Source organism: Nelusetta ayraudi, unplaced genomic scaffold, assembly GCF_046127955.1.
Source record: "Nelusetta ayraudi isolate G7.1 ecotype Tasmania unplaced genomic scaffold, CSIRO-AGI_Nayr_v1 ptg000011l, whole genome shotgun sequence".
Classification (NCBI taxonomy): Eukaryota; Metazoa; Chordata; class Actinopteri; order Tetraodontiformes; family Monacanthidae; genus Nelusetta; species Nelusetta ayraudi.
Window position 1 is genome coordinate 8,305,573 of NW_027466061.1, and position 26,673 is coordinate 8,332,245.

Below are 26,673 nucleotides of genomic sequence, written 5' to 3' on the forward strand. Positions count from 1 at the left end.
AAAACAGTTCTTATTATACATCCGTGTCTGGTATCCAGTTCTTGTATTGCATCCGTGGGCGGAACTCGATCTAACAGCTTCACCTCCGCCTCTTCCTCCCGGTCTACCGAACTATTGGTTGGTGATAGCTTTAGCCCCGCCTTTTCCTCGCAGTCTTCTCGGCTGCGCCTTGCTTCCAGGTCTCTGATTGACGCGATCCCAGAACAAACGCTCGTCCGGGGTATTTAAAGATTGCCAATGACCGGAAGAGTCTGCTAATCATGAGCTTCGACAGCTGTTTTTCCTATTCGCAGATGCAAGTTGGCCTGTAATTGTATTCCTTTGGTGTGCGTAACTCGATTTGGGCTGGGGGTAACTTTTGACATCAGTTGCAGTCGCACGTGTTAGTTAATAATTAATTTATCTGTAATGAATAAATCTCTATTTTTAACCAACAACGCCTGGTATTTTGTTCTATCAGTTTCCCCCAGTGAGTCAGGGACGTGAAACAATAGATGATGAAACAATAACATTTTTTTGCATCAGCCTTCCTCAAATTTAAACCTCCACCTCATTTGTGTAAACATCGGTGTACTTGTATTGTGATAGTTTCGAATGAAATGAAATAATTCATCAGACATTTCGGAACGCTCAAAACGAACTCATCAGTCAAGAGAAATGTTTTGATTGTTCGATTTAAGTGCTGTTTATTTTGTTTTTTGTAATGATAAGAATAATGTCTGATTTCTGTTAAATTGTTTTTTTCGTTTTGCTTTTAGAAATGCAGTGGATTACTTTGGCCACAGGAGGGCACTCTTGTCTAGTTCGAGTAAATTAACTGAAGCTGAGCGTTACGGTATAGCTGCAAGTTACTGAGTTAAAAATAATTATAAAATCGGAGCTTGTTTTTGGAACATGTGGAGGGAACGTTTTTAATATTTCAATTCCAATAGGTTAGTGTTTTAATTTGTTTAATTAAAATATTTTTTTTTATTTTCTTTAAAAAAAAATAAATAAAATAAAAACTATTTCTAAACTAGGTAGTACAAATTAAATGACAAAAGAATGACACAGTGGTGCAGTAGACTCTAAGGTTGCTTGTTGTTGTTGCAGTATTCAGAATCTCCCACAGTGTCCAACCAGAAAAAAAAGTCTCATCATATTTCCCTTTTATGCTGGCCAGGTCAGGAAATATGAAGTTATTTGGACAAAGACATTTCAAAGACATTAACATATCCTCAGTCAGGAAGTTATAAACATTTATTTTTACTTTTAACGCTTTAAAAAGTGTAAACAATTACATCCAGCAACTCTTTTAAGAACAGCTTTTTGTATACCTCAGAAAAACTAGTTATTTCAGTAGGATTTGTCTCCTGTAAAGGTGATTTACTGTCAGAATCCGGTAAGAAAAATATTTGCCAGAGTTTGTTGAACCAATTATAGTCTGATGTTATGAACCATGAAAGCGCAGTGCTGGCCTATGCTGTTTTCCTTTCAGACATCCGCCTCCATCAGAGCAGCGCTGAGGTTGGCTTTGTTGTTCTTGTCGTTGTCGTGCGTCTCGGAGGGAAGCGGCTCGTACGAGCGGCGGTACAAGAAGCGGTTGACCAGCGTAATGATGAACATCTCCATGATCATCATCTGCTGACTGAGCACTGAGGGGCAGAGAGATGCAGAGATGTATCACAATTTCAGAGATGGATGAAGAAAGACACATTGTGTGGGTGTTTCTTACAGGATCCGCGAGCTTGAGAGGAGAAAGGGGGAGCACAGGCGATGGTCGCGTTCAGGGAAAGGATGTTGATGATTGATGTCTGCAGCTGGCTTAAGACGAGAATCAGCTGAGGAGAAAAAAAAAACAGTTACTTGTATTCAGAGGTGCACAGCATCGCTTCGCCTTAAGCTATTGTCTTTGTGTATAACATTTGGAAATCATAAGCAGCCAGTGAACTTTCATTAAAATCTGCATCACATCTGTTGGCATTTGGTGTGATAGAAACTCATGAGCTGCATTAAAGGTTGTTTGATCATGACGTGAAATAGTTGGACAAGTATTTCAGCAGGAGCTCAATATTACGCCATTGGATAATATCTACTGTGCGTTTTGTTTTTTGTTTTTTGATAATGGGAACGCTCTGACAAAATTATTTCTGCTTTTTAAAATAATAAATCAGAGCAGAATTTAAACGCTGTACAACCTTACCTGGTACATGGCATACTTGGGAACAATATTGAGGCTACGCAGAAGGCTGTTGGTGTTCATGAAGACGATGGCCACTGGCCACAGAGAGGTGATGGTGAGGACGCCAATGAAAGGGTTGATCCAGATGGCTGTGCCAGTGATCTCCAGCTGCAAGAGAAGTAAGTTTAATTTCCCTCCGCTGCTGTTAGGAGGGGTGAAAGCAGTCCTGAACCTTTGTCAGGACTTACATCGGAGAGGTCAAAGTTGCCATTGGTCCATAGCACCACACTGAGAACTGAGAGAGCCGTCTTGAGGATTGCATATTGCAGAGCACCCACTTTGAGCCAGAAGAGCAGCTGCCTGGTGAGAGGAAGTGGTGAATTAGTGCTGCTCAGATGGTAAACCAATACATAAAAGCACATAAGCATGAATAAATCAAATGCAATGTTAGATTTAGCAGAAATCAGTAAAAGGCATTAGCTTGATTTTTGCAAATGCTAACATTTGACACTTTGTACAGTTTTTTTTCTGGAACTACAGGGTAGCTACAAAAAAAGTGAGAAAGAAAATAACTATGAAAAAATACATAAAGTCATGCCTGAAAGCACATTAGACCAGTGTTTTTCACCCTTTTATTAGCCCCAGCACATTTATTTTACATTGAACAAAACCCTGTGTACACCACCAACCAAAAATATTAAAACTGACATATTTAAGCCTAATAATGGCAATATAGTCTCTTCATTCATTTATACTCACTCAGTGAGAAACCTGGGCCTGTTTAGATGCACATAAAGCTGATAAAGTGCAGTCAGGAGACTGTGGTTATTAGTAGTAGTAGTAGTAGTAGTAGTAGTAGTAGGAGTAGTAGTAGTAGTAGTAGTAGTAGTAGTAGTAGTAATAGTAGTAGTAGTAGTAGTAGTAGTAGTAGACCAATAAAGTGCTACCAATTAAGTAATTACGACACACCTGACAACATCTCAGAGTACACTAGTGTGCTACGGTATAATAGTCTGCTGTGGCTCAGTGGTTGAAAAACACTACATTAGACCATAAAAAACAGAGAAAAGCCAAGGCAAAGTAGATAATAGGAAGAAATAATAGTCAGTGTTTGTTGACACACCGTGACATGGGCACACGAGGTAAACAGCAGCAGCAGCAGCAGCAGGGCCCAGTGTTGATCCGGAAGGGCGTCCCGGAGAAGCGCTGCAGGAAAGCTGTGCTTCCCCCCAACTCCTCCACCAGCAGCATCAGAACTTTATAAACCACCACTGCAAAATAACTGCAGAGGAAAAAAACAATTATTCCTTCACAATTATGGAAATGACGGTTTGCCACGACACATGAGAGCGATGGGAAGCTGCAGAGTTTGCAGCATTAAACTGAGCTGAACTCTGCTGCAAACCCATTAAATTTATTGCTAGCGGGCGAAATCCTGTGAAGATTTGCCACATTTTTGCTCAAGTATGCTTGAAGGCTCGTATGTGTAATGATTCATTGACGTAGTTGAAGTGTAATCATCATTGAGTTCAAATAAAGCGTTGACACAAGATGTCACTGACCCTGCAAGTCATTCTGCTATTAACAAGGTATAGTTAGGTTTAGAGGCAGTTTGTTTAGTTACAGGTCTGTGTATTGTTGCTTTTGTTTTATTCCATGCATGTTTAATAAAGAAGAATGCCTTTGAAGTAGAAATAAAGAATGTACTTCCATGTCATAAAGAAGTGCTGAGGTCACTGACCTCACAGACAACAGACTTCAGTACTGATTAGAATTTCCATTAACAGTATATCTCTGGAAACACAACATGAAATAATATTCAAAGGACAATAAAGGAATAAACTAGTCAATTCAAAGTGCTAAAAGGACCTAAATAGTATACTTCTAAAAAAAAAAAAAAAAAATCTAAGAGGCAAATCTGTCACTCGGTTAAAAAAAAAAAGAAAATAGTTATTTACTGAGTGTGTAAGAAGTCTTTCCTCTTCTCTGTCAACTACCAAAGACAAGGTATTAATGCCTAACTGCATCACACTTTTTAAAAGAGATGGTTAAGATATTTTTTTGTAACTCCAAGGTTTATATGAAGAAAAAACAAAAACAAAACAACGCACCAGTTAGAGGTCATGTCTGTGATCATGACTGCCCTCGGAATCCACAAGCCGAAACAGGACATTGTGGCAATGACCTGAAACATGAATGATAATGTCATTTATCACACAGTTCAACAAACCATATTAAACTGGCAAACTGAAAAAAAAAACATACACACACACACATATATATCAACAGGTGTGAATTCTTACTGGTGCTGCGCCGCTTATCCAGATGATGGTGGTCTTCTTGGGGTAGGAATTTTTTGTGTAAATGTAGATGCACTGCTCCAGGTAGAGCAGCAGGGAAATGCAGGACATGCAGCTGAGCATGATGTACAGGCTGAAATTGAAAGCATCCATCTCTGCTCGGACACGAAGAAACAGACAGTGTTTGGGTTACAAATACATGTTTAACAGTAGCAGTGACTGGAATTTGTAGTTTCAGACATCTGCCCAAAAGAAACAAAATGCCAGAATACTGAAGGGACGGGGAGAGACTAAGCAGCGACACGGCTCGCTGAACTGTTGTTGTCTCATGCTGCTTGATAAGGAAAACCAATCAGCCAGCGGGATGTCGGCCACTTACGCCTGATGACCTCCATGGCCAGCGGCGGCTCCTGTAGACAGGCCGGGTGGATGGTGTTGTTGGGGGCTTTCTCCATGGCTCGACGATGCACCTCGTGATGAGTATAAAAATCAGCCTACAGTGAGGGAGTCTCTTCAGGTCAGCTTGCAAAGTGGGAACAAGTCCGATCCGTCTTCACATCACAGCGTCACAGCTTCCAGTAGCTGCAGGTGTACTTCACTCCGCTGGTGGCTTCTGTGGAGTGCGGGAGGCCTGGCAGGTGTGTAAGTAAGGGCTGCCGCTGATTCATTCACAGACTGGAATCGTTAAAAGCCCACCGGGGTCAGAGGGAAAAGAGTGAGAGGCGGCAGAGTGAGCGCGTCTGAAGGGCTGAACTTTGGCAGGGAGTGTTGATCTCCTCCCACACAGTGTGAGTCGCTATAAACAAATATATTTCAGCTCAAACGATAATGAATGCTGCTTTTATTGCACCCTAACTGCCCCTTGGCAATGATAGTCTGCAGTGGACTTCTTCCTCAGTCTGAACCACCAGGGTGGAACTGCTGCATCACGTGCAACTGTATGACTTTCAATTTGTCTTGACGTTTGAACGTACATCAAAATACTTGTGACTGAGCATATATCCATGTATTAACATGATCACAGCTCACCCTCCTGGATGGTGGAGGCACATGAACACTTCACACAGAAAAGGCTCCAGGTCCAGGGTTCACACGTTAAACCTTTCCTTCTTCGAGGCGACATCAGGAGACACCCAATGTGTTTCTGACCTGATCGTCCAACTTGCTTGTTTGGGTTCTTATCATTTTACACTTACACCTGTGCATGAGATCAAATCTCTCAACTTTTTCCATCTAAAGAGAAACAAAATGCAACAAACTCTATAGCAGCTGTCCTATTATTGCATCTGGCATATTAACATGTGAAAATCACTGACCAAAAACTATTATCTGAAACATTAATTCATTTTTCACTACTTTTGAAGACCAATGAGTATACAAGCATTTAATTCCAACTACTCATTTTTGCAAGACATGTAATCAAATGTTAGATTGGACTAAACCCGCTAGTTTTCACAACTGCCAAATAAAACAAATCCTAATTTAAAGAGAGCTAGAGATCCTTGAGTGTGTTAGTATCCATAAAACAGCCCAATAAAAAGTCCTGAAGAATTATTTACAAGGTTGCGACAAAGGCTTCACCGCTACAAGAGCATTGACACGTTTGTGCTTTCATTTGTTGCCCTGTTAAGGAGAGTCCACGGCACCGAGGTTGTTCACCTCTCTTCCCAGCGTCGCGCTGCGTCTTATTTCTGGCTCACATCATCTCAGCCCAGACGAAGGGTCAGACCTCTGGGCTCAAGTCTGTTGCACTCTACCTGTGACACTGCACAAATGGAGTACCCAGCCCTGGTTGTTGTTCACAGTTACCGCAGCATTTTTGTTAATGTTAAGTCTGTTGCTTTCAAAACATTTAAAAGATCCTGTATTGGACATATTTTCAAATTTCAGTAAAGTCGCCTTATCTAGTAGCCCTAGCCCTGAAAATAGCATGTTGCGCACCCGATTAACAGCTTTCCTGCTACCTTAACATTTAGGGTGGCTAGATGAACCGTATGGGGCAATTTTCACAGACCTGGGGGAGGTATCAACCATCTTTGTGACATCAGAAAGGGCTGGTTTCTAGAATTGTGTATTTTAGTGCACATCGTCTGAAAGCAGAGCATGCAGAGGAAGTCATTGACCTGCATTTGATGTGGCATCTATGGAAGCCCATTTCCACCAGTAAAAAGAATTAAAATGTAGATCCAGCCATCCATCCATCCATTTTCAACACCCGCTTCTTCCTGCACTTAGGGTCACGGTGGTCTGCTGGAGTCGATCCCAGCTGTCATAGGGCGAAGGCAGGGTGACACCCTGGACAAGTCGCCAATTCATTGCATTCACACTCACATACACACCTACGGTCAATTTAGAGTTCCCAATTCAAATCGCATGCATGTTTTTGGATTGTGGGAGGAAGCCGGAGAACCCGGAGAGAACCCACGCAGACACAGGGAGAACATGCCAACTCCACACAGAAAGGTCCCAGGCCTGGAATCGAACCCACAACCCACAACCTTCTTGCTGTGAGGCGGCAGTGCTAACTACTGCACCACCATCTACACTGTGTCGCCTCAAAATGTAGATGGTGAGTCAAAATGATGAGATAAAAATGAATAATTACTGCTGATAGTCATTAGCTTTGCAGACACAAGGGATATAGGTAAACGCATTGAATTAATGAAAAACGTACACCACACTTATTTTTAAATTATGTTTATTGCAGCAGAACAAACGCTGATACAACTGTAAACAATTGTACCATATTGTGCCATCACTTTTATTAACAGTGAAGCTGCGTAAGGTACATTCACACACATCACACTTAGTGTTACCTGAAGGCATCATCGACGGCTCACCCCTCAGTGCATCATTTACAGCAGAGGAGCGCTGAAATGTGACGGGACGTGTTGGAAGACTGTGGCATTTATGACACGACTGCGTTCGGTCGTAACTGCTTTATGGGAACATCTCGTTTATTCTGCTCGGCCCTCAAGGACAAAGCAGCTGAAATGACCCTGAACTTCCTTTTATTTGATTTAAATGTTGTTTTTTCTTATTTTTATTAATTATACAGTACAAAAACACACAGGTTTAGTTTCATGACGTGCAGGGATGAAACAGATGCATGAAACAACAAAGGGGCAAGATGTTGGAAGAGAGAACATCCTGCAGACTGTCACCCTCGACACCTTCAACACTTCATACAACACACAGAAAGCATTTAAATAAATAGGACATATGTTAAATAACAAATCATTGAAAAGAGTTTTGAGTTAAATGATAAATATTTTTAGTGCAATTCAAAAAGGCCCTTCAATAGTTTGGAGCTGGTGGTCTAGAGAAGAACCGATATAAGGTAAACAAACTAGTTTAAGATTTCTTACAGTGGATTTGGTCATCACATTTTAAGCTTATAGAACTTGTATAAATATTGGAAAATGTATAAATAAAAATATAGTGTGTAAACTTTTATTTATTTATTTTTTTACATTATTTGTTTGTTTGTTTTCAATCACATTTATTAAATAAATAAAACTTTGGGACAGCCGGTCTTGAAAATTGCTTGAACATTTGAATCTGATGTATTGAGCTTGCTGCTGAAAAAATACCTGCAAACTAGCTCCTACCGTGCCATGAGAGTCTTAGGCATTATCCCTTCATTAACTCTGACAAACAGACGCTTCTCAAGCTGAAATGTAAAAGGGTGAACCCATGTAAACAAAAGCAGACACGGTAGATGTAATGTTAGCGTAGCGGCGCAATTTTGAATGCCTTTGGTTCAAAGCAAAGACAAAAACCTGTGAATCCCGTCTTTGAGGTGGTTGTTGAGTCGGTGGCACCATGAGAACAGTCCTGCCGTGGCGCTCCTTTTATAGCACGCTGGCCGAGAGCTGACAGCTCCTGTGCAGGTGCTGCTGCTCCTGGCTTAAGGCATCGACGCTGCTCCTCTCCTGACTTTTGCCAGGACACTAAAGCCAAAACAGAGTGTAAGTTAAAGTTGCAAAAGTTACGTTTCCCTACAAATATGTGCAAAACTTCCGTTGTGGCAGGTCACTTCAAGAAGGTGTGTATTCTGGCAGGTTTGTTCTCAGTCTAACAGCTGCACTTGCTGTCAATTGTGCCAATTAAAGGCAATGCATTGTGCTTCAAGGAAAAGATAAGCCTCTTATCTGTGGAAGCGGCTGCATAGAAGAGATTCCTGGAGGGTGATCCAGTGTCCAGAACTGCAGATCCAAAATGCTCAACTCTGATAAGATGCAACATAACTTTGTGCTGGCTGCTACATCCACTGTTAAATTTTGTGAAATATTCTTCAAACTGCCCAAAATACCACCTCATGCAAGTATAGAAACATTTTTATCCATGCTTTTTTGACTACTTTCTATTCTCAAGTTGAACAAACCTGCTCTAGGGCTCCTTCTCCATGGTGACCGAGACGATCTGGGCTTCTGCCCCTGACAGGACACAGCAGGCCAGTTAACAAAACACACTTGACTTATAGACACTAGATGAAGGAAAGGCATCTGCAACACACCAGTTTTGTCTTTGCTGCTGTCGGATGAGTGAACACCAGGTCTGGACTCCCCATCAGGCGGACTGAGATGAATGTCATATCAGAAATTCAAAAGATCCAGCCAAGATGAACTCAATGGAAAAAATTACGGTTTAGCATTTTTTAGAGGGATGTACTCACATTTTACCGTTCTGCTGGAGGATGTTGTTTGCTTGTTCGGGATCTATGTGAACCAATCTGGTAACAAAGGACTGCCCATCACCCAGACTGCCAGGGGGAATCAGTTAGCATGTTAGCATGGAGTGGCTACTGACCGACGTTGACTAGATTAATGTTATCCAAGTGGACTTGCCTCGAGAAAACAGGCAGCATCCAGTACTTTGGCTGGTCTCCAAACACCTCGGCTACATTTCGACTGAAGCCGAGAGAAAAGCCGCTTTTGTCGGGGCCGTTGGCGAAGACGGGAGCCCTGAAGGCCTCTGACAGGAGGGACACAACACACGGTCAGTGAGAGCAGGACCTTTTCCCAAAACCATGCAGGTGCTGCTGCGGCCGACAGAAACCTATAGTCGTTCGGTTCTTTCCCACGAGCCACAGGTGGTAGCTGAGCAGAGAGCCAATGCTGATGAAGAAGAGGGCGGCCACGACGAAGAGGAACAGGATGTGGAACTTGGCGTGCGTGTCGGGGAGCTGTTTCTGTGGAAGTGGGAAGAGATCAGAGGGGTTTATCTCACCAGCAGATAGTTGGTCGAACAACCTCCGACAGAACAGGTTGTGTTTTTGCAATGATGTAATGTTTTTCGTCACTCCATTAGGAAAATACTGCAAAATACAGCTTCCTGATGAGAGCCCTCTGCTTTCTGATCTCGTGACATGGGTATAAAAATGGAGCTCATGCCGATAATTCACCGATTTGATGCATCAACATTAGCCATGACTCACTCTATAAAAAAAAAAATAAAAAAAAACGTCAGCATGATGAATTCCATAAATCTTATTTTTCCTACCAGCGTGTACAACTGTAATTTGGCCGCCAATGCTTAAAAAAAAGCTAAAGCACTCAGATGGAAGCTGGTGGCAAAACAACAAAAAGAGGATGTTTTTACCACTTACTGTCCAGAATTTGATGAAGTACTGCACAACAGTGGCGCAAATCACCGCACAGTAGATGGAGGCGTAGGCCAGGAACAGCACAAAGTACTTGTAGTTGGAGAAGCCAACGCAGTTGTTCACCCTGGATGGAGCAAACAACAGCAGATGTTTACTTAAGTATGCTGAAATAATGGGCCATTATTTATTTACTTCAGACATGAAAGCATCTTGAAAACTGAAAAAAAAAATAAAATCCATAATTCAATGAAAAAAGAAAGCTACCAGGGGCAGTGATGGTCCATCTTCAGCACACACCTTTAAGAAAACAAGAAAGCATTCACCTGTGAAGCTGGGCCACACACTGGGTGAGGAAATGTTGCATACAGGAATGTTCAATAATAATAACAATAATAATAATAATAAAGTCTTTCTTTAGGGAATATAAAGAACTTCTAAAAAAAATAAAAAAATTGTTCAAACACAGCACACGGAGCACTTACATCTCACAAGTGGAGCAGTGATGGCAGCGGTCTGGTTTGACGATCTGGCAGTGATCGCAGTATCGGATAGCTTGTTGGGAAAAGATGGAGAAAAAAAAGTCAGGCCAGATGCAATTTTTATACAATGGTTTGAAAGAGGATATTTAAAAAATCCAAGGAACGGTGACTATTATTAACGGGAAGAGGCCCAAACCGCAACGGAGGAAGGTTGCAATACCTTGATGCAGTTTCAACACCGACCACTGGGCAATTTTGACAAAATGAAATGGTCGACAAAAGAGGCCATTGCTGTTTGCGGTGAGAATCTTTAAGCCCGACCTGCTTATTGTGCTGCTGTGCTGGATGCCTCACCTCCCCCTGCTGTGCGAGTGTACACAGGCAGGCTCCTCGCCACTTTCTTCAGGATTTCTTGCTGCGTCTCCACGCGCTCCTCCCGCTCATATAACTCCTTTTCTGCTCTGGGCAAAATAAACTAACGACAGAGAGAAAGACACACCGACACGTTCAACAATGTGGCTCTGTAAATCTATTTCATATCAGAATGAAAAAAGAGCAAACAGTCTGGGAATGAGGAAGGGATTCTTACAGCTTCTGAAGGGCCAGTTGCTTTGGACCCAATCGTTTTCCAGTAAGACCATATAAACAGCATGAGGAAAATGTGGAAGACGACCAAATAGCTGACTGGAAAACAGAGGAAAGAGTTTGTAGTTGGAATGTCTGGCGAAGTATTCAATAATCTCTGACGAACTGCAATACTCCTTACTTCGTTCTGCATTGTTTGGGATTGTGTCTAGAGGAGGTAAAGAAAGAGACATTAGTACGCATTAAGGAAACACACAAATGCGCAATACACACAAAATCTTGCACAATGTGGCAGCAGGCTGGCACGGCCAGCGGTGACGCCCCCCTGTGACAGAGAGCCCTGTGTTAGCGGGGATGTCCCTGTTCCCACCGCAGCCACTGACTGGGAGACATCAGTGCAGCCTGTCTGCGAGCCTCATAATGGGATCATCCGTCCCAACGCCATGCCACTGTAACAAAGGTACAGTGAGAGCACAGAGTGTCACGGCACACTCAGCTGATCCACGCTGCAGACTCAGGTCTTACAGCTGAGAACGAGGCCATAAGGCCAAGTCCAGGCAAGTGTGCTGACACTTGTAAAACACGTGACTGGTAGGAAGAAAGATGTGTTTTACGTCATTGGAGGGAACGTAATTCATGCGTAAATAGGCACTGAGACGCTGTGTACGAGTGCTACATAGTTATTTTGAATAACGTTAAACGCTCACACCACACCAACTGTTTAAATGACTGATGTGTTTGTGTCAATCCAAGTACACGCCGATAAACAGTGTGGATCACGTGACACCCAGGATGGTTAAATTGTGTGAACATGTCTCATAGCTTTATGATACAAGAAAGTCATTTTCCAAAACTGACTTCTTATTGAAATGAACTTTTTTTCATCTTTGTACTCATAACTTTAATGCACCTCAATGCAAGTCAATTTTAGAATGACAATAGCAGAACAAATGATACGTATATATATATATATATATATATATATATATATATATATATATATATATATATATATATATATATATATATACATATATATACATATTATCATTATTATTATTATTATTATTATTATTTATTTTATTTTTTTGAAGCTGCATTCAAACTTTGAATTATACGTTAGAAGAATAAATTGCTATTTAATAAACAACACAGCCGACATCTCTGCTACTCCCGCAGAACAAGTTTACCGTCTCATCGTATTAAAGCACGTCACGGGTAAATGACAACAATTGGACCATTCCGACAATTTTGACAATTTGACAATTAAATGACACGAAAGAAACAAATAAAAGCATCTGGCTCAACAATGCCCTGACGTTTACGGGGCGTGTTATTTTCGCAGCCAGGAGGTGGTTTTTAAATACCACAACCGCCGCAAGTTTAATACAAAGTGGTGCATAGACACTAAAATGTCACCAGATGCGGATTTCCTGCCTCGCAGACGCCGAAACAGCCGGTGGAGGTGGCAGCACTTACAGACACACAGCTCGACCACATAGGCGTAGTAGGACCAGCCGACGACCAGGTTGATAAACAGCACCGGTATCCAGCTCAGAGCCCGGCGGCAGCAGCGCAGCGCATGACGGGGCGCCATCTTTAATCCGACTGACACATTAGGCTCGGTGACGTCATATCCATTGAGCCAAAGACGCAGCGGCGACAAGATAGTTCACGGGCACCCACTCGCAGTGTCCCGAGCTATTGGGCTTCTGAAATGTGGGTCAAAGGAAGTAGTGTAGCGTGTCACACGTTGCCTACGTCACTCTGCGTTTCCTCGGATGATTAAAACCAGTGTGCGAAATACAGGGGGGTTAAGGGGGGGTCGGACCCCCCCACCCATTAACCCATAAGACCCCCTGAAAGCATCTATAAGGGGGGGTCTCATATATTTTTTAAAAAGCTCAAAAATGTCATATCATTGTCACTAATGTTCGCTAAAATGCATCCTGTCTAATATTATTTTATAAAAATAAATAAATCATTATTTTGACATGTATTTCACACACTGATTAGAACACATTGAGATACACCGCGCTTATAGCCTATAAATAAAGCCAGTCGTTCTGGTTCTTGTACAGGTTATTTTGATAAAAGTATTTAATTAAATCAACATCAGTCATGTTGTCGCATGACTGATGTTGTTGATGTGGTCGATTTCATCAAAACAAGACCCCTGAAAACGCGGCTATTCTCTGCACTTTGTGAGGAGATGGGAGCACAACATAAAGCTGTGTTCTTTCACAGCGAAGCCAGGTGACAGGTTGTACCGAGGAAAAGTGCTGTCATTGGACAGAGGGCTGTGGGAATTCTGCTTCCTTTCGCCACATCCTATCTCTGTGAAATAGGCTTTTTCCGCTGTTATACTGAAAGCTAAGTACAGAGCTAAGCCCAACATTGAGCCTGATCTGCGAGTGGCAGTATCAAGCCTGCAACCCCACTTTGAGATGTTGCGCAAAGCAAAACAGGCCCATTGCAGCCACTAATACAGTAACTCTCACAATCTCAGTACTTTTGCCAAATACCTGCATTTTTTCTTTTATCTACATATTTAACTCAATTGTTTTTGTATTTGTGAAGTGAATGAATACTTATTTGCGCAACAGAATAACTTGATAGAAAACAGAGGGAGTGTTATTGATAAAAAAAAAAAAAAGGGTTCATTTTCTTTATTGGATGTTACAAAAGTGGTTTGCCAAAACCATTTGAACAACATAAATGATTTCATAAATGAAGAGAAAAGTGAAATGAATGTTCATGATAAAAAAAATAATAATAATATCACATAAAGGTAATGTTTTACCTTAATGCTAAAGGTAAAACATGAAAAATGTTCTTCCTCCAAGGTGGGGCGTGACAGAGAAAGTTTGAGAACCACCGGTTTAACAGAACCCGTAAAGTATCCGTGATTGAAAGGTGACCTAAACAGTGTCCCCACATGGAGGCGGGAAAACTCCACATTTTGTTGCTATGAAGGGTTAACTGCAGATGCAGGATTGTTGGGCTCGTCGTTTGCCGTTTTGTTTCCCATCGATGCTTTTACCCCTGCACTCTGGGCAAGGGCGGCGCTTGCGGACAGGCAAGCCAGGCAGTTGCTTGGGGCCCCGGCCACTAGGGGGGGGGGGGCTCCAAGGGCTGCCAGAATGAACACCACAGCAACGACAACAATGCGCAATTTGCAATGACATGACACCGCAGCAGCAGACCCCCCCTTGTAGGACCCCGCCCCATTTGCCTTCAGCCTGCACCTGAACACGTACCGCGCGACAAGTGATACTGATCACGTCACACTTTCTGTCACAGTTTGCAAACTTACCAAAACTTGCTTGTGCAGCCAACATGAAGAAGAGTTATTGTGGGAAATAGCGCTGAAGTCCCGCGGACCCGCGAAAGTATCTTCGCGACTCTGTCTCTCCATGCGATCGAGGCAAACTTCCTTCGCTATCGACCGGTAGATCGCGTAATTTATGACTGCCTCACGCGGCCGGACAGAGACACACATTGGGCCAGACATGGCCCGCGGGCCGTACTTTGCCAAGGTCTGCTGTAGGGGCTAACACAGCTAACTAAGGTAACAATTAAGCTATGATGAATCCTATGAAGGCAGGCAGACTGACAAAGAATAATAATAATAATAATAATAATAATAATAATAATAATAATAATAATAATAATAATAGCCTAATGATAATAATACTAATAAATTGCTTGTATGAAAAGCTATACATTTTGTATTTCATCTGACAATATTTATTTCCACCATTAAATGTTTTATATTATATATTTATATATATATAATTTTTTTTTTCTTTTGATTTGGCCTTAACTATTCTATTTACTCAGGTTTGCATTTTTTTGATATTTAAAGTTCAGATAATTTGCATTGCACTTTTGTAATAAAGAACAGTTTATATTTTATATATTTATATATATATTACAACAACAATAGGCATAGGCTTTTGGGCTTTCTGTGACCTCTTGTGGTCCTTGAACATCACTTTGAGAACCACTAATGTATTCATTCATTCATTCATTTTCTATACCTGCTTATTCCCAAGCTCAGGGTCACGGGGGTCTGCTGGAGCCTATCCCAGCTGTCTTAGGGCGAAGGCATGGTGACACCCTGGACAAGTCGCCAGTTCATCGCAGGGCCACATAGACAGACAACCATTCACACTCACGTGCACACCTATGGACAATTTAGAGTGTTCAGTTGACCTCACATGCTTTTTTGGGGGGGGACTGTGGTCCCATTTGAGAAATTTATCTCAAATTTCCCGGAAATTGTGCGTTTGGTTGTGTAAAAATCTATTTTTTTCGGCGTGCACTGGTAAGGTGGGCCCCAAGGTAACTTCTTGCTTGGAGCCCCAAGAGACCCTAGCACCGCCTCTGACTCTGGGTCGCAGGGTTTGCTGGGTCCTATCCCAGCTGCTATAGGGCAAAGTCGCCAGTTCATCGCAGGGCCACATAGAAAGACAAACAAACATAAACACTTCAGCTGACATTTTTGGCCAGTGGGAGGAAGCTGGAGCACAGACACAGGGAGAACACGCAATCTCCACCCAGAAAGGCCCCAGGCCTGGGATCGAGCCTACGACCTTGTGGCTCTGAGGCAACAGTTACCACTGTACCACTGTGTCGCCCAGGACTTTATTTTCTCATAGAAAAAAGTTATTAATCTGTACTACTGTAAAAAACAAAACAAAACAAAAAACTGTTGAGATCAAGAATATATAATGGCAGAGACCATTTGCACCTAAGCATGTCTTTATTCTTCTGTTATTTACGCTGCACTCCATTGCACTTGAACTTGAATAAATCATCCTTTCTTTTTCTTTCATTCTTTTAAATAAACAGCTTAAATTGAGAGACCACCAGGGAGACAAAACCATCGCCTCAGTGTACATTTTTACTGTTTGCAGAAGAAGCCTTGCGAGAGGAGCGTTTTTTCTTTTTAGAAGAGCTGGGGGAAGACGGCAACGAAATGGACGAAGGGGGCGGAGGGGTGGAGATGGCCGAAGAGTCAGGGGAAACCGAGCGCCTCCTGGTGGGACTGCTGCTGGGCGAGCCACGAGGCGAGGAGTAAGGTGACAGGGCCTGCAGCATACGACCACTGCGTTCCTGGATGGCATGCTAAAGGAAAAAGACAGAGAAGGATGTTGTTGAGAAAATGTATCTGTATCAAGTGTTCAAAATAAGAATCCCTATTATTTCTAATCCCTGTCACTGCTAAAGCTCACAAATAAACACAAATAATAGAGTTATAATGCATACCTTTTCTATATATTTACATATCAAATAATTAACCAAATGCCTCAAGCTAATGCAAAAAACTGAATGAGGAGAGCATACGTATCAGTGGGATATGATTATGAATTTTAGGGATTATTGTCAAAGTAAACATGCCCAAGCTCCATCCGGTCCAAACAGCTCCAGGAAGTTGCCAATAAACTCTCGAGACTTCTCCTCCCACTTGTGGATGAGGTCCTGGCTCTTCTCTTCCACTTTGTAAACAAAGTGTTTGGACTTTTCCTCCACGTTGCGCACCGTCTCTTTCATCTTGTCCACCTGGTTCTGGAGTCGGTACTTCTTTTCCTGTAAATAAGATATGAAGTGAGTGAGCAACTTGAATCTTAAAGCTTCTAGGTTTCAAAATGCTTTCTAATCAAATCACTCAAATTTTATTAATAGGCCACTTTTCGCACACTTAAAATGCCACTTCGGGTGCTTTCCAACTGTTAAAACAGTGCCAAACAAAAGAAGAAGAATATAAATCGATTAAGATGTGCCTTGCTGTGTCAGTGAATTATTATGACAAAAGTCCATAATTTACTACTTTCGTTTACTCCACTTTTGAGAGTGTGCTCTAAATTCTGCCATTCTCTAAAACATCCCTCGTGATCTTACACACAGTGTGACATCTCCAGTCATCTTCCCTTTATTCATTCCCCTCCAAACACAAAGGAAGGTGCACCTGAGACTTTTTGCATGAGCATATAAAAAGATGGCTAACCTTGCAGTTTTTTGGAGATCTGTATAGTATCAGGATAATTAATCATGTGAGGCTGCTCCACTGAAGCCGCTTATGGAAAAAAATCCTTTTTCACACAATATTTTAACAAGATTAGATCCTTCAAGCCAATATATGTTTTCATGCCTTACATTAATGAATCCAACATTCAGTTCCCGAGCTGTGTAGCCTCGCTGCAGGTTGCGTCGAACGTAGATGTCATAGTCTCGGACGATCCGAGTGATCAGATCAGATGTGGAGATGCCTTCAGTCCTCTGCGTGGCCACAAACATCCCTGATGTTGAAACATAAATACACTGTTGAACAAACGAGTCAAAATGGCAGCACACCAGATTATTTTAAATGGGCCATAATGTCGACGTTGGCACATTTACCTGCTTCCTTAATGTGCTTGTAAACATCCTGTGATCCGGCGGATGTGTACGGGATGTCGTCATGGGCCACAAAGTCGATCTGCGGATGTGAAAGTGTTGTGTTCAGACTTCTTCGCGGCCAGATATTGATTTTATTGTATCATTTTACTGTCATGTGGGCAGCTGTGCGGTGCTCGTGTGACCTTTGACCTTGTGTTTCTTGAGGAACTCTGTTGTGAGAGTCCAAGGGGCGTCGCGCAACACCTCATCAATATAGCGGCAGTGCCTCAGAGCGTCGTAGCGTTCGTCTTCTGTCATCACCGTGTAGCCTTTAAACTTGTGGGTGAGTTCATCACTGCAGACTGAATGAAGACAAGCGGACAGGAAGTAAAACTCAAGTGGTTTTTACTTTGGCAAAATTATCATTGACGTTTGACTCATAGCAACTAATTTGGTTTTAAAATGCTTTTTTGTGTTTATTTTATAATCTTGTATTTTAATACAAGTTAACTTACCTCCAACAATCAGGTGTGTGTTGGGAAAAACATTTTTGGCTTGCATCAGAGCTCGCGCGTGCCCAGAGTGGAAAAGGTCAAAGATCCCATCGGCATAAACTCGCACTGGACGATTAGCTAGCAATAAAAGAGATCCAAATAACTACCACTAACATTAGTTTAAAAATGTGTATTCAAAATCACTTAAGCAAGCTCTTACAATATTTTCTATCCTAAAGCTGACCCCTGTATTCTATCAGTGTACTGAGACTTCAATAAACAATGATTAAAGCATGAAACTGTTCATCATGGTTCAGAGGAGCCACATGTCTCAGTGATGCAAATGGATTTGCTGTTGCAAGCTTGGATGGACTTCATGCAAAGACCCATGGTTAGTGTAACACACAGTGTAAACAGACCGTCTTTTGCAAGCCTTACCTGGTGTCCCTTTCCGTGCTTGAGCAAGGGTCACTTTTTCGTATGGGACCTCAGTGTCACAGCCTGTGGGCTTGGAAAACGCAGCCGGCTCCCGCAGAGCCTGAAACCAGAGGCGAGACAGAGGGCAGGGACCACATTGGGTTTACATAATGTAATGCCTTTGTCTATCCATGGCATAATTACCAAGGTTCAGGGATGTGATGTAGCTCTTTAGCTTGAATCAAAACAAATGTCCCCCACTATTCTTTTATTTCCAAAGTCCTGTTTTCTTGATAGGAAGCGAAAAGCATGCATAAGTATGGCCTGTGAACTCCATGGTGACATTTTAAAAAGGTATAAAGAATGGAGCTGAGCCTGCATCTGAACAAAATTGATTATCTGCAGTGTAGGTCAATAAAAGTGTGAATAGGCACTGTTTGACTTGCAGGTAAGGACTCACAAGGAACAGAAATCATACATCAGTGTCAAAATCAACAATTCTTTCCATGTGTTGCAATTGACAGCAAAAGATATTTTGTTTTCAAATATCTGAAAAGAGGTTTGACCACTCCCTGGAATTATATAATAAAACCATATCAGAGCTTACCTGAGTATTTAACACGCCACCTTAAAGTGTTGAACTTTGAATAGTCAGGCCACAACTTTTACTGCCGTACTGTAAAAATGCACTTTGAACTGAGATACTGCTCTGCTATAGGTTCACTTTCTGTCTTAGCTGCCTGATATATGCACTCCTTTCCATCAAGTTAACAAATGAAAACAAAACACAAGAAACGTATTAATATTTGCACAGTCAAACTGTATTCATGACTCACAATGCATCAGAAGTAACTCAAGCAGAAGTCAGACATTTGGTTTGACTTCCTTGAAAATAACAACTTGTCACCTTATTGTTATGAAGTCATATGGATGAGTCATGTCTGTGTTGTCCTGCTTGGCCCACTTTAAGCTCCATGCATAGTGAGTAATATAAATAACAAAACGAAAAGCTGACTGTAGTATTATTTTTCTAAATTATGAAAACTTAATAAATTTAAATAATTCATTTCAGTATTTAAGCTTGTTATGCACATTTGAAATAGCCTTAAAAGATACATATATGACCTTAAAACGAAATCCTACACACCCTGCAATTGCCTCCTCTGTGACCTCGGGAGGTCTGTTGTTGTTGTTGTTGCTGTTGTTGCTGCTGCTGTTGTTGTGGACCGTTACTTCCTCGGTTTCGTCTCTTCCTGGCCATGCTTCTTCTGTCCCCGGTACTGCTGATGCTACTCTGAACTAGTCTGACTGCTCCACCAGCAAGGATTTCTAAGCCCGCAAGTGTTTTTAAGTACTCATCTCGTCTGCTTGGCTGACCCTGATGACGAAACTCTGTAGCGGGCAAAGTTCAAGCCGGCGTGGTGACAAATTCAGAAATACAGATTGTTCCTGTCGTCAATACTGTCCACATTCCAACTACATGTGTGACTGACAAGCATGATATTCAGCAGAAGAAAAGTGGTTTAAAATAGCAGGAGATTTTATCTCTAAGAGAGTCTGAAGATGATCAAGCCTAGAATGTGACTGTGGACATGGCCACCACTGGCAGCCTTTGGAACCAAACAGAAGAAGATATAAGAAGAACATTTTTCACAATTTTAACAATCACATTGCAGCAGCAGGAATTACAGATAAAAATATGGAAAGAATAAAAAATAAATAAATAAAAATATGGAAAGAATAAAAAAATTTAAAGACTATAATTAATGGCCATATATAAATAAATACTTGTGCTTTCTTGCACTTTTATTGAGTCAGTTGGTAGAACTGGTTCACTGCAGTTTGTTATGGAGTCTAACAGCTGCAGGAAGGAAGGACCAGCAAAGAAGAGTGAAATGTTTGTCACAAAGATATTGAAAGTCTCTAAACTACCACTGTGCTCAGTATTACATAACTTCAGCTCCTGGCACCAGTGTTAAGTGCCGTCTGCTATTGTGTGTCAACTAATTAACACAGATTGTCATGTTAGATGACAAAAGATACAAAAATGTGTTTACCAATAATACAACCAAGACCAAATGAAAGGTATTTATATATTGAAGTGTAAATTATTATTATTATCATCTGTCATCTGTTTACACAAGCTGCATTGTGAATACAGATGTAACTGACTGAGATGGTTGCAAAAACTGTTTCATGCAAAATATGTCTCAAATAAACTGAAGATGTTTCATGTTTTACAACTAAATATGGAAGTCTTTACGTGCCTCAAATGAACAAACTTTGGCAGCTGCACTTAGAACGGATTATGAACCGTGATAGGTTGGAGCCTGCATCGTAAACTAGATAATGAGGTCATGGTGGGACTTTGCGGTTTGTGCATGCAGCCGACCTATTCCAGGCACCTGGATGCCTGACAACTGTATCATAAAACACTCTGGTGAGTCACATCTGCTGAGAATTTAATGATGACTTGCCTCCATTTGTTGTAATTATTACTTCATGTGGTTGAGTCAAATGATGGACGAGGTAGGAAGACATGCACAGAAGTCCCTTCCACCTCCCTTCCCTCATCAACAATTATGAACGTACGGACCCTTGATCTGCAGTCACAGGACTTTGCACTGCGCGCTGTCACAGAGCTGGAAATGCCGGCACAACAGCCTCACAGTTTTTATTTGACCGATTCATTATCATGGCAAACGATTCATATAATATAATATAATATAATATAATATAATATAATATTGGGGACGACACGGTGGCTCCTCACAGGTCGTGGGTTCAATTCCGGGGCCCGGACCTGGGACCTTTCTGTGTGGAGTTGGCATGTTCTCCCTGTGTCTGCGTGGGTTCTCTCCCGGTTCTACGGCTTCCTCCCACACTCCAAAAACATGCATGTGAGGTCAATTGAACATTCTAAATTGTCCGTAGGTGTGCATGTGAGTGTGAATGGTTGTTTGTCTCTATGTGGCCGTGCAATGAACTGGCGACTTGTCCAGGGTGTCACCCTGCCTTCACCCTAAGACAGCTGGGAGAGGCTCCAGCAGACCCCCGTGACCCTGAATACGAATAAGCGGGTATAGAAGATGGATGAATGAATTAATATAATATTGTGAGTCATTCTGATACACGAGGTGCGTGCATGCAACAGATGCAACGTCCCACTGTGTTACGTTAGTTTGCATTCTTGCCAGACCTACAGTGGGAAAGAGACGGGGAGTGCGCTGCCGAATGCACCCGCGCAACAACCGGTTCTGCGGGCAGCAGTGACTTCAGAGGAATGCCTCACCTGTGCTCACAATGACCCGCGGGGCGGGAGGAGGCGCGCTCCCCCACCCCCTGGGAAGGGCTCGGCCGCCCTTCGCAGACTGCTCTCACTTCCTGCTCCTTGGCTCCAGAGTTTTCAAGAGAGCGGATCTGGCGCAGAAAGTACGGCAGGAAACTGCGTCCCCCCGCAGAGGTGCGTACGCTCTATTCGTTCGATATGTCTATTCTGATGAACGCGCGAATCAGAATCGTGACGTTCACCGAGAAAGAAGGGGGGCCGCGAGGTTGTCGTTTTCAATTGTGATCGAAACCTAATTGGCCGATACTAATCTCAGTGGGCGGGGCCATCAGCTGATTTCCAGTCCTGACAGCGACACTCGATGTCAGTTACAGCGTGTTTTCCTTCACGGGACCAGCTCCACCTCACCTCAGGGTAAGTGCTAGCACTTTGCTTTACTCTTCAGCCGTGACAGTGGTATAGTGTTGACATTCAATTTTCATAAGTGTGAACTGCTGAGACTCAAATTATGTGTTTTAAATACATTCCCACCTGCTGCTCAAGGAGGAGGGTAGAAAAAACAAAACAACAACCCTGTGTGTGATAACTGTGTTCCAGATCTGCTGCTGTGGTGAAAGCATGCTACTGTGGCAGTGCCTGACGCCGCTCCTCCTGTTCATATACCTCCAAGTATGCAAAGGTAATAAAAGGGGGCCTGAAGAGCAAACACACAGCCAGGGATATCAGAGCGACGTGCGGGGGAACAACATATGAGGAAGTGTGATTTCTTGAGAACCACACAAGCAGTACATGGCGTCGCTGTTGGTTCACCCAAGTCAGCGTCACCCTCAGGACTTTGAGAGCGTGGGACTTTCAGCTGACACGGAGGTCACAAGCACGCATCCGTTTTTCTATTGAGTAAACCGTCTCCGAGTGTAGCTGTTTATCTTCAGTCGTGTTCTACCTGTTGCTCATCTGTACATTTCGCTGAACATTGACACATCTGGTGGACACACACGGCGGACACGTTTAGAAAACGGTTTCAGTGTGATGCTGACAAGCCCCCCATTGCTACCGGATGATGGACTCCAGTGGAGCAGCTTCATTAGATTCATTATTCTACAACATACATTTCTTCTCATTCACACGTGGCGGACAAGTTAGCTGCCGCTGTGAGCCAATGATGACGACAGAGTGTGGCAAATAAAAAGGATTGCGCAACCTCTGTTTGAAACAATACCTGCACGGATCAGCATTTTGCCCTGTTTCATCCTCTCTCCACCTCCAGCTCAGGAATGCGATGAGTTCACGGACCTGAATCTCGGCCACGCATTCATTGGAACCGACGTCGATGTGAGGCTGCTGCTCTACACCAGGGAGAATGTCTCCTGCGGCCACTTCATGTCCCACACCAACCTGTCGGCCCAAACCCAGTTCAACGCCTCCAGGACCACCACCTTCCTCGTCCACGGGTACCGGCCCACCGGGTCTCCGCCGGGCTGGTTGCAGAACATCATCGAGCAGCTGCTGGCTCGCAAGGACATGAATCTCATCATCGTGGACTGGAACTACGGAGCTGCCAATGTCAACTATTTGAAAGCGGTGGAGAACACGCACAAGACGGCCGACAACCTCACAGCTTTTGTTAAAATGATCCAGGTGAGTGTCTCAGGGAGCTTCTCTCAGGTGTGATCCATTCGACTGGGTTGTGTGACACGGGGCTAACGGGCGTCTTCTTTTCAGAAACATGGCATCTCTCCGAGCTCCATCCACATGATCGGAGTCAGTCTGGGGGCCCACATATCAGGCTTTGTGGGCGCCAGCATGAACGGTTCAATTGGAAGAATTACAGGTAAGGGCTGAAGCGTATCACTTCTACCACATCAGCAGAAAATGCTCTGGAAATGTGTGTTTTGAATAATAATCTACTAAATAGCTTCTAACAGGAAACTTTGTTACTGGGTAATTAAATAATTAAATCAAAGACAGTTAACTTTCAAGTTGATTGTTGAGTCCTTTTGCTTATTTCAGCCCCTGTTTGAGCCATCACATATGTTGCTAATGCTTTGATAGCGCAATCTGCAGCAACCCATGAGTCTTAGTTTTGCTTTCAAACTTGGTTCTTTTTTTCTTTTTGTTTTCGAACCGAGCATCAGTTTACATCAAGTCACTGCACGCACGTCCACAGCAGAGAAACAAATCTTGTTAACCAAGCTACACAACGCATATGTTGCCTCACTGCACACAAAAGGAGAACTGGATCTGCCCACCACTATCTACCAAAAAAATACATTCTTATTTTAACAGTTAGAAACTTAGTGTAGTAGTATAAGGAGGAAGTTCATTGTGCTGCAGAAAAAAAACGCCTTTCAAAATGAGAAGTTGTGTTCATTTTATTGCGCACACACATCTCAGCGGCAGTCTAATTAGTTTAAACACAATGTCGTGAATGGATTTGTGGACTGGTACCCCCAAGCTCCTGTGTCAGGGTGCTGGATAAGTAGTGATGCAAAATAGATGCTCTCAACCTCTTTCATTACCGTATTTTGTAGACACCTAATCTAGCTGTAAATAATGAAGTCACTGTGATCATTATTTATTTCTGTAGAAGATTGCTAGTGTTACTAATGCAGATAAAGTGAGACTTCAGGACGGCGCTATTTATTTTCAAAGCTAAGTGAAGGAATAATCCTGGAATCCTCTCACTGTGATGCTGCAGGTCTGGATGCTGCAGGGCCCATGTTCACTGGTAAGCCAGCAGACGAGCGACTGGATCACACAGATGCCCAGTTTGTGGACGTGCTGCACACCGACATAGACGGTCAGTTCCACTGAAACGCAGCGTCACACAGGCGCTGTGGATGTTGTTTCATGGTTTGAAAGCAAACTGCAGCGAGACTGGCTTTGACCAGGTGCCATGTGCTACCTACTTTCACAGCCTTGGGGTTCAGAGCACCTATAGGCCACATTGATTTTTACGCTAACGGTGGAACGGACCAGCCTGGATGCCCAAAAGTCATCTTTGCAGGTAAGGGTGTGAAAAATAATCAAATATATGAAGTTATTTTTAGGAGCATAAAATACAATAACCTAAATAAATACCTTTACCATCATCAAGAAATGTGATCCAGTCATCCTGCCCTCCTGTCTGCCCTCTCACAGGGGGCTCCTACTTCAAATGCGACCACCAAAGGTCAGTGTTTCTTTACCTGGAGTCTCTGAAACAGACGTGTGTGAGCAGGGCCTTCCCCTGCTCCTCCTATCAAGACTTTCTGGATGGGTCATGCGTGGACTGTTCCCAATTCGGCGCTGCTGGATGCCCCGCAGTAGGTCAGTGCATATGTCAACACCAACTCATTTTAACATTTAAATGCCATTTTAACTTTCGCCCAGGATGTGGTGGTGACATTGTGGTTGCCAGACTGATGTAACTGCTCCCTTCGCACGCAGGCTACGACGCTGTGGAGTGGAAAGATGCCCTGCTGAAGTTGGGCCAGACTAAATCTTACTTTAGCACCAACAGCGCTTCGCCATTCTGCAGTAAGTAGCACAAGACCGCAACCGCGCAGTTAAGGTGCCCATAGCACAGTTTTGCTTGTCTGTGGTAAATGCAATGGTGAGGTAACATGTTCCTACTTCTACTCAGCAAACAACATTAAGACTAAACAGTGTGCAGTTGCTCTAACGTGGAACCATAGTTTTGAACAGTCTATTATGGGTATAGGCAGGGAACGCTGCCACTCAAAATTGCGACATCTAGTGGGGAGTTACTGTAACTACACTACATCGACAGAGAACAAAATGTGTTTTTAATCTCATTGAAGATATTTCGTTAAGGTGCGAACTAACTTGAAGTGTGAGCACAAGCAGTTACATGACTGAAACCAAACAAAATACATGAATGTAAATTTTCTTCCTCCCAGCAACAAACTACAAGGTGGACCTGCTGATATGGAACAAGGAGATGCGGTGGGGCTACATAACTGTTAAACTCCGCAAAGGCGAGAACGTGGCGGTTGCGAGCATCGAGCAGTGAGTCCCCACTTTATTACTCATGTCGTGTTGCTGTGTGTTACTGCTGCCTCCTAAAGTCGCTGTCTTTGCTAATGTGCCACATTAGCTCGGCTACAAAGTTCCAGCGGTTCACAGAAACCAAGCTGTTCGCCCAGTTCGACAAAGACATCAGGTCGGCGGTGAGCATGTCTCTCAAATTCACCACCGGAAACGCTTTCAAGCCCAAATATAAGCTCCGCGTGCTCAGAGTTCGTCTCACCCCCGTGAATAGCACTGAGAAGTGAGTGACGTTTTTGTTTATTTACTGTCTTAAATGCAAACTAGTCAGCTTTTTCTTCCCCTTTTGCCTCAGTTTTTCTCACGCTGTTGACGCTTCACAGGCCACTGTGCCGATATGACCTCATCCTGGAGGAGAGCAAAGAGGTTACTTTCAAACCCATTCCCTGTGAAGAATCCGATTTCTGAGAGGAACATTTGCTGCTCGGGATCATCCAGGACAGCCAACACAAGAACAAACCTGGCTGTGGACAAATGTGACAAATCACACCATGCACATATGTCAATAAGAGAATTTATACATATTTTTTTCTAAATAGTTTTTAAGAAAGACAATTCTTAACTGTATTTTTAAAGAGGCGACAAGAGGCATCACAAGTGGACGAGACTATGGGAGTAAAAATAGTGAATTTTTAATTTTTATATTTCCAGCTTGCTTCAATACCAGCTCTTGAAGCTACACTCCAGTACAAAATCATTACACTGCAGAATAACAAGACTGTTTTCTTTAAGTTAAAACAAGAACAAGTATTAACAACTGTTTTCCCTCATGTCCCAGCAGCCAAACCTACTGATGCCTTTTTTAACATGTGACATGACTGATGGCTATTTATTCTTGTAAGTCAAATTATTTTTTAGCAATTAAAAATATCTGCGTAAAAAAGATGTTGTTTTTTTTTGTTTTGT

General features: G+C 42.7%; 4 protein-coding genes across 6 annotated transcripts; 1 reads left to right on the forward strand and 3 right to left on the reverse strand.

Annotated features, from left to right (window-relative positions):
* Nucleotides 1–892: 892 nt before the first annotated feature.
* On the reverse strand, nt 893–5,899 carry LOC142884199 (organic solute transporter subunit alpha-like). The gene is made up of 8 exons (XM_076019718.1): nt 4,841–5,899; nt 4,465–4,616; nt 4,273–4,346; nt 3,285–3,443; nt 2,410–2,521; nt 2,183–2,329; nt 1,715–1,820; nt 893–1,634 (listed from the first exon to the last, which is right to left on the reverse strand). Exons 1-8 carry the CDS (start codon nt 4,914–4,916, stop codon nt 1,474–1,476), a joined length of 987 nt encoding a protein of 328 aa, XP_075875833.1. The 5' UTR covers nt 4,917–5,899; the 3' UTR covers nt 893–1,473.
* Nucleotides 5,900–7,142: 1,243 nt separating this feature from the next.
* LOC142884684 (palmitoyltransferase ZDHHC20-A-like) lies at nt 7,143–12,906 on the reverse strand. Of its 3 annotated transcripts, none has more exons than XR_012926196.1 (12): nt 12,613–12,906; nt 11,315–11,341; nt 11,138–11,232; nt 10,903–11,023; nt 10,552–10,621; nt 10,334–10,366; nt 10,073–10,193; nt 9,523–9,655; nt 9,140–9,438; nt 8,981–9,042; nt 8,849–8,900; nt 7,143–8,669 (listed from the first exon to the last, which is right to left on the reverse strand). XR_012926196.1 is itself a non-coding variant. In XM_076020506.1 (12 exons), the coding sequence occupies exons 1-12, from the start codon at nt 12,728–12,730 to the stop codon at nt 8,854–8,856; spliced, it is 1,041 nt and encodes a 346-aa protein (XP_075876621.1). In that variant the 5' UTR covers nt 12,731–12,780; the 3' UTR covers nt 7,143–8,853. The 3 variants fall into 3 exon arrangements, 1 of the variants encoding a protein (XP_075876621.1); XR_012926195.1 differs by having other exon boundaries at nt 7,143–8,692; XM_076020506.1 differs by having other exon boundaries at nt 7,143–8,900; nt 9,140–9,226; nt 9,312–9,438; nt 12,613–12,780.
* Nucleotides 12,907–15,713: 2,807 nt separating this feature from the next.
* On the reverse strand, nt 15,714–21,853 carry LOC142884687 (choline-phosphate cytidylyltransferase B-like). Its single transcript, XM_076020509.1, has 9 exons — nt 21,721–21,853; nt 19,576–19,820; nt 18,450–18,549; nt 18,033–18,149; nt 17,728–17,879; nt 17,539–17,617; nt 17,296–17,438; nt 16,540–16,728; nt 15,714–16,266 (listed from the first exon to the last, which is right to left on the reverse strand). The coding sequence occupies exons 2-9, from the start codon at nt 19,687–19,689 to the stop codon at nt 16,030–16,032; spliced, it is 1,131 nt and encodes a 376-aa protein (XP_075876624.1). The 5' UTR covers nt 19,690–19,820; nt 21,721–21,853; the 3' UTR covers nt 15,714–16,029.
* On the forward strand, nt 21,754–26,636 carry LOC142884686 (lipase member H-like). The gene is made up of 12 exons (XM_076020508.1): nt 21,754–21,891; nt 22,034–22,131; nt 22,315–22,396; nt 22,985–23,355; nt 23,440–23,548; nt 24,416–24,517; nt 24,635–24,724; nt 24,859–25,026; nt 25,147–25,236; nt 25,620–25,728; nt 25,817–25,990; nt 26,091–26,636. Exons 3-12 carry the CDS (start codon nt 22,336–22,338, stop codon nt 26,173–26,175), a joined length of 1,359 nt encoding a protein of 452 aa, XP_075876623.1. The 5' UTR covers nt 21,754–21,891; nt 22,034–22,131; nt 22,315–22,335; the 3' UTR covers nt 26,176–26,636.
* Nucleotides 26,637–26,673: the final 37 nt, after the last annotated feature.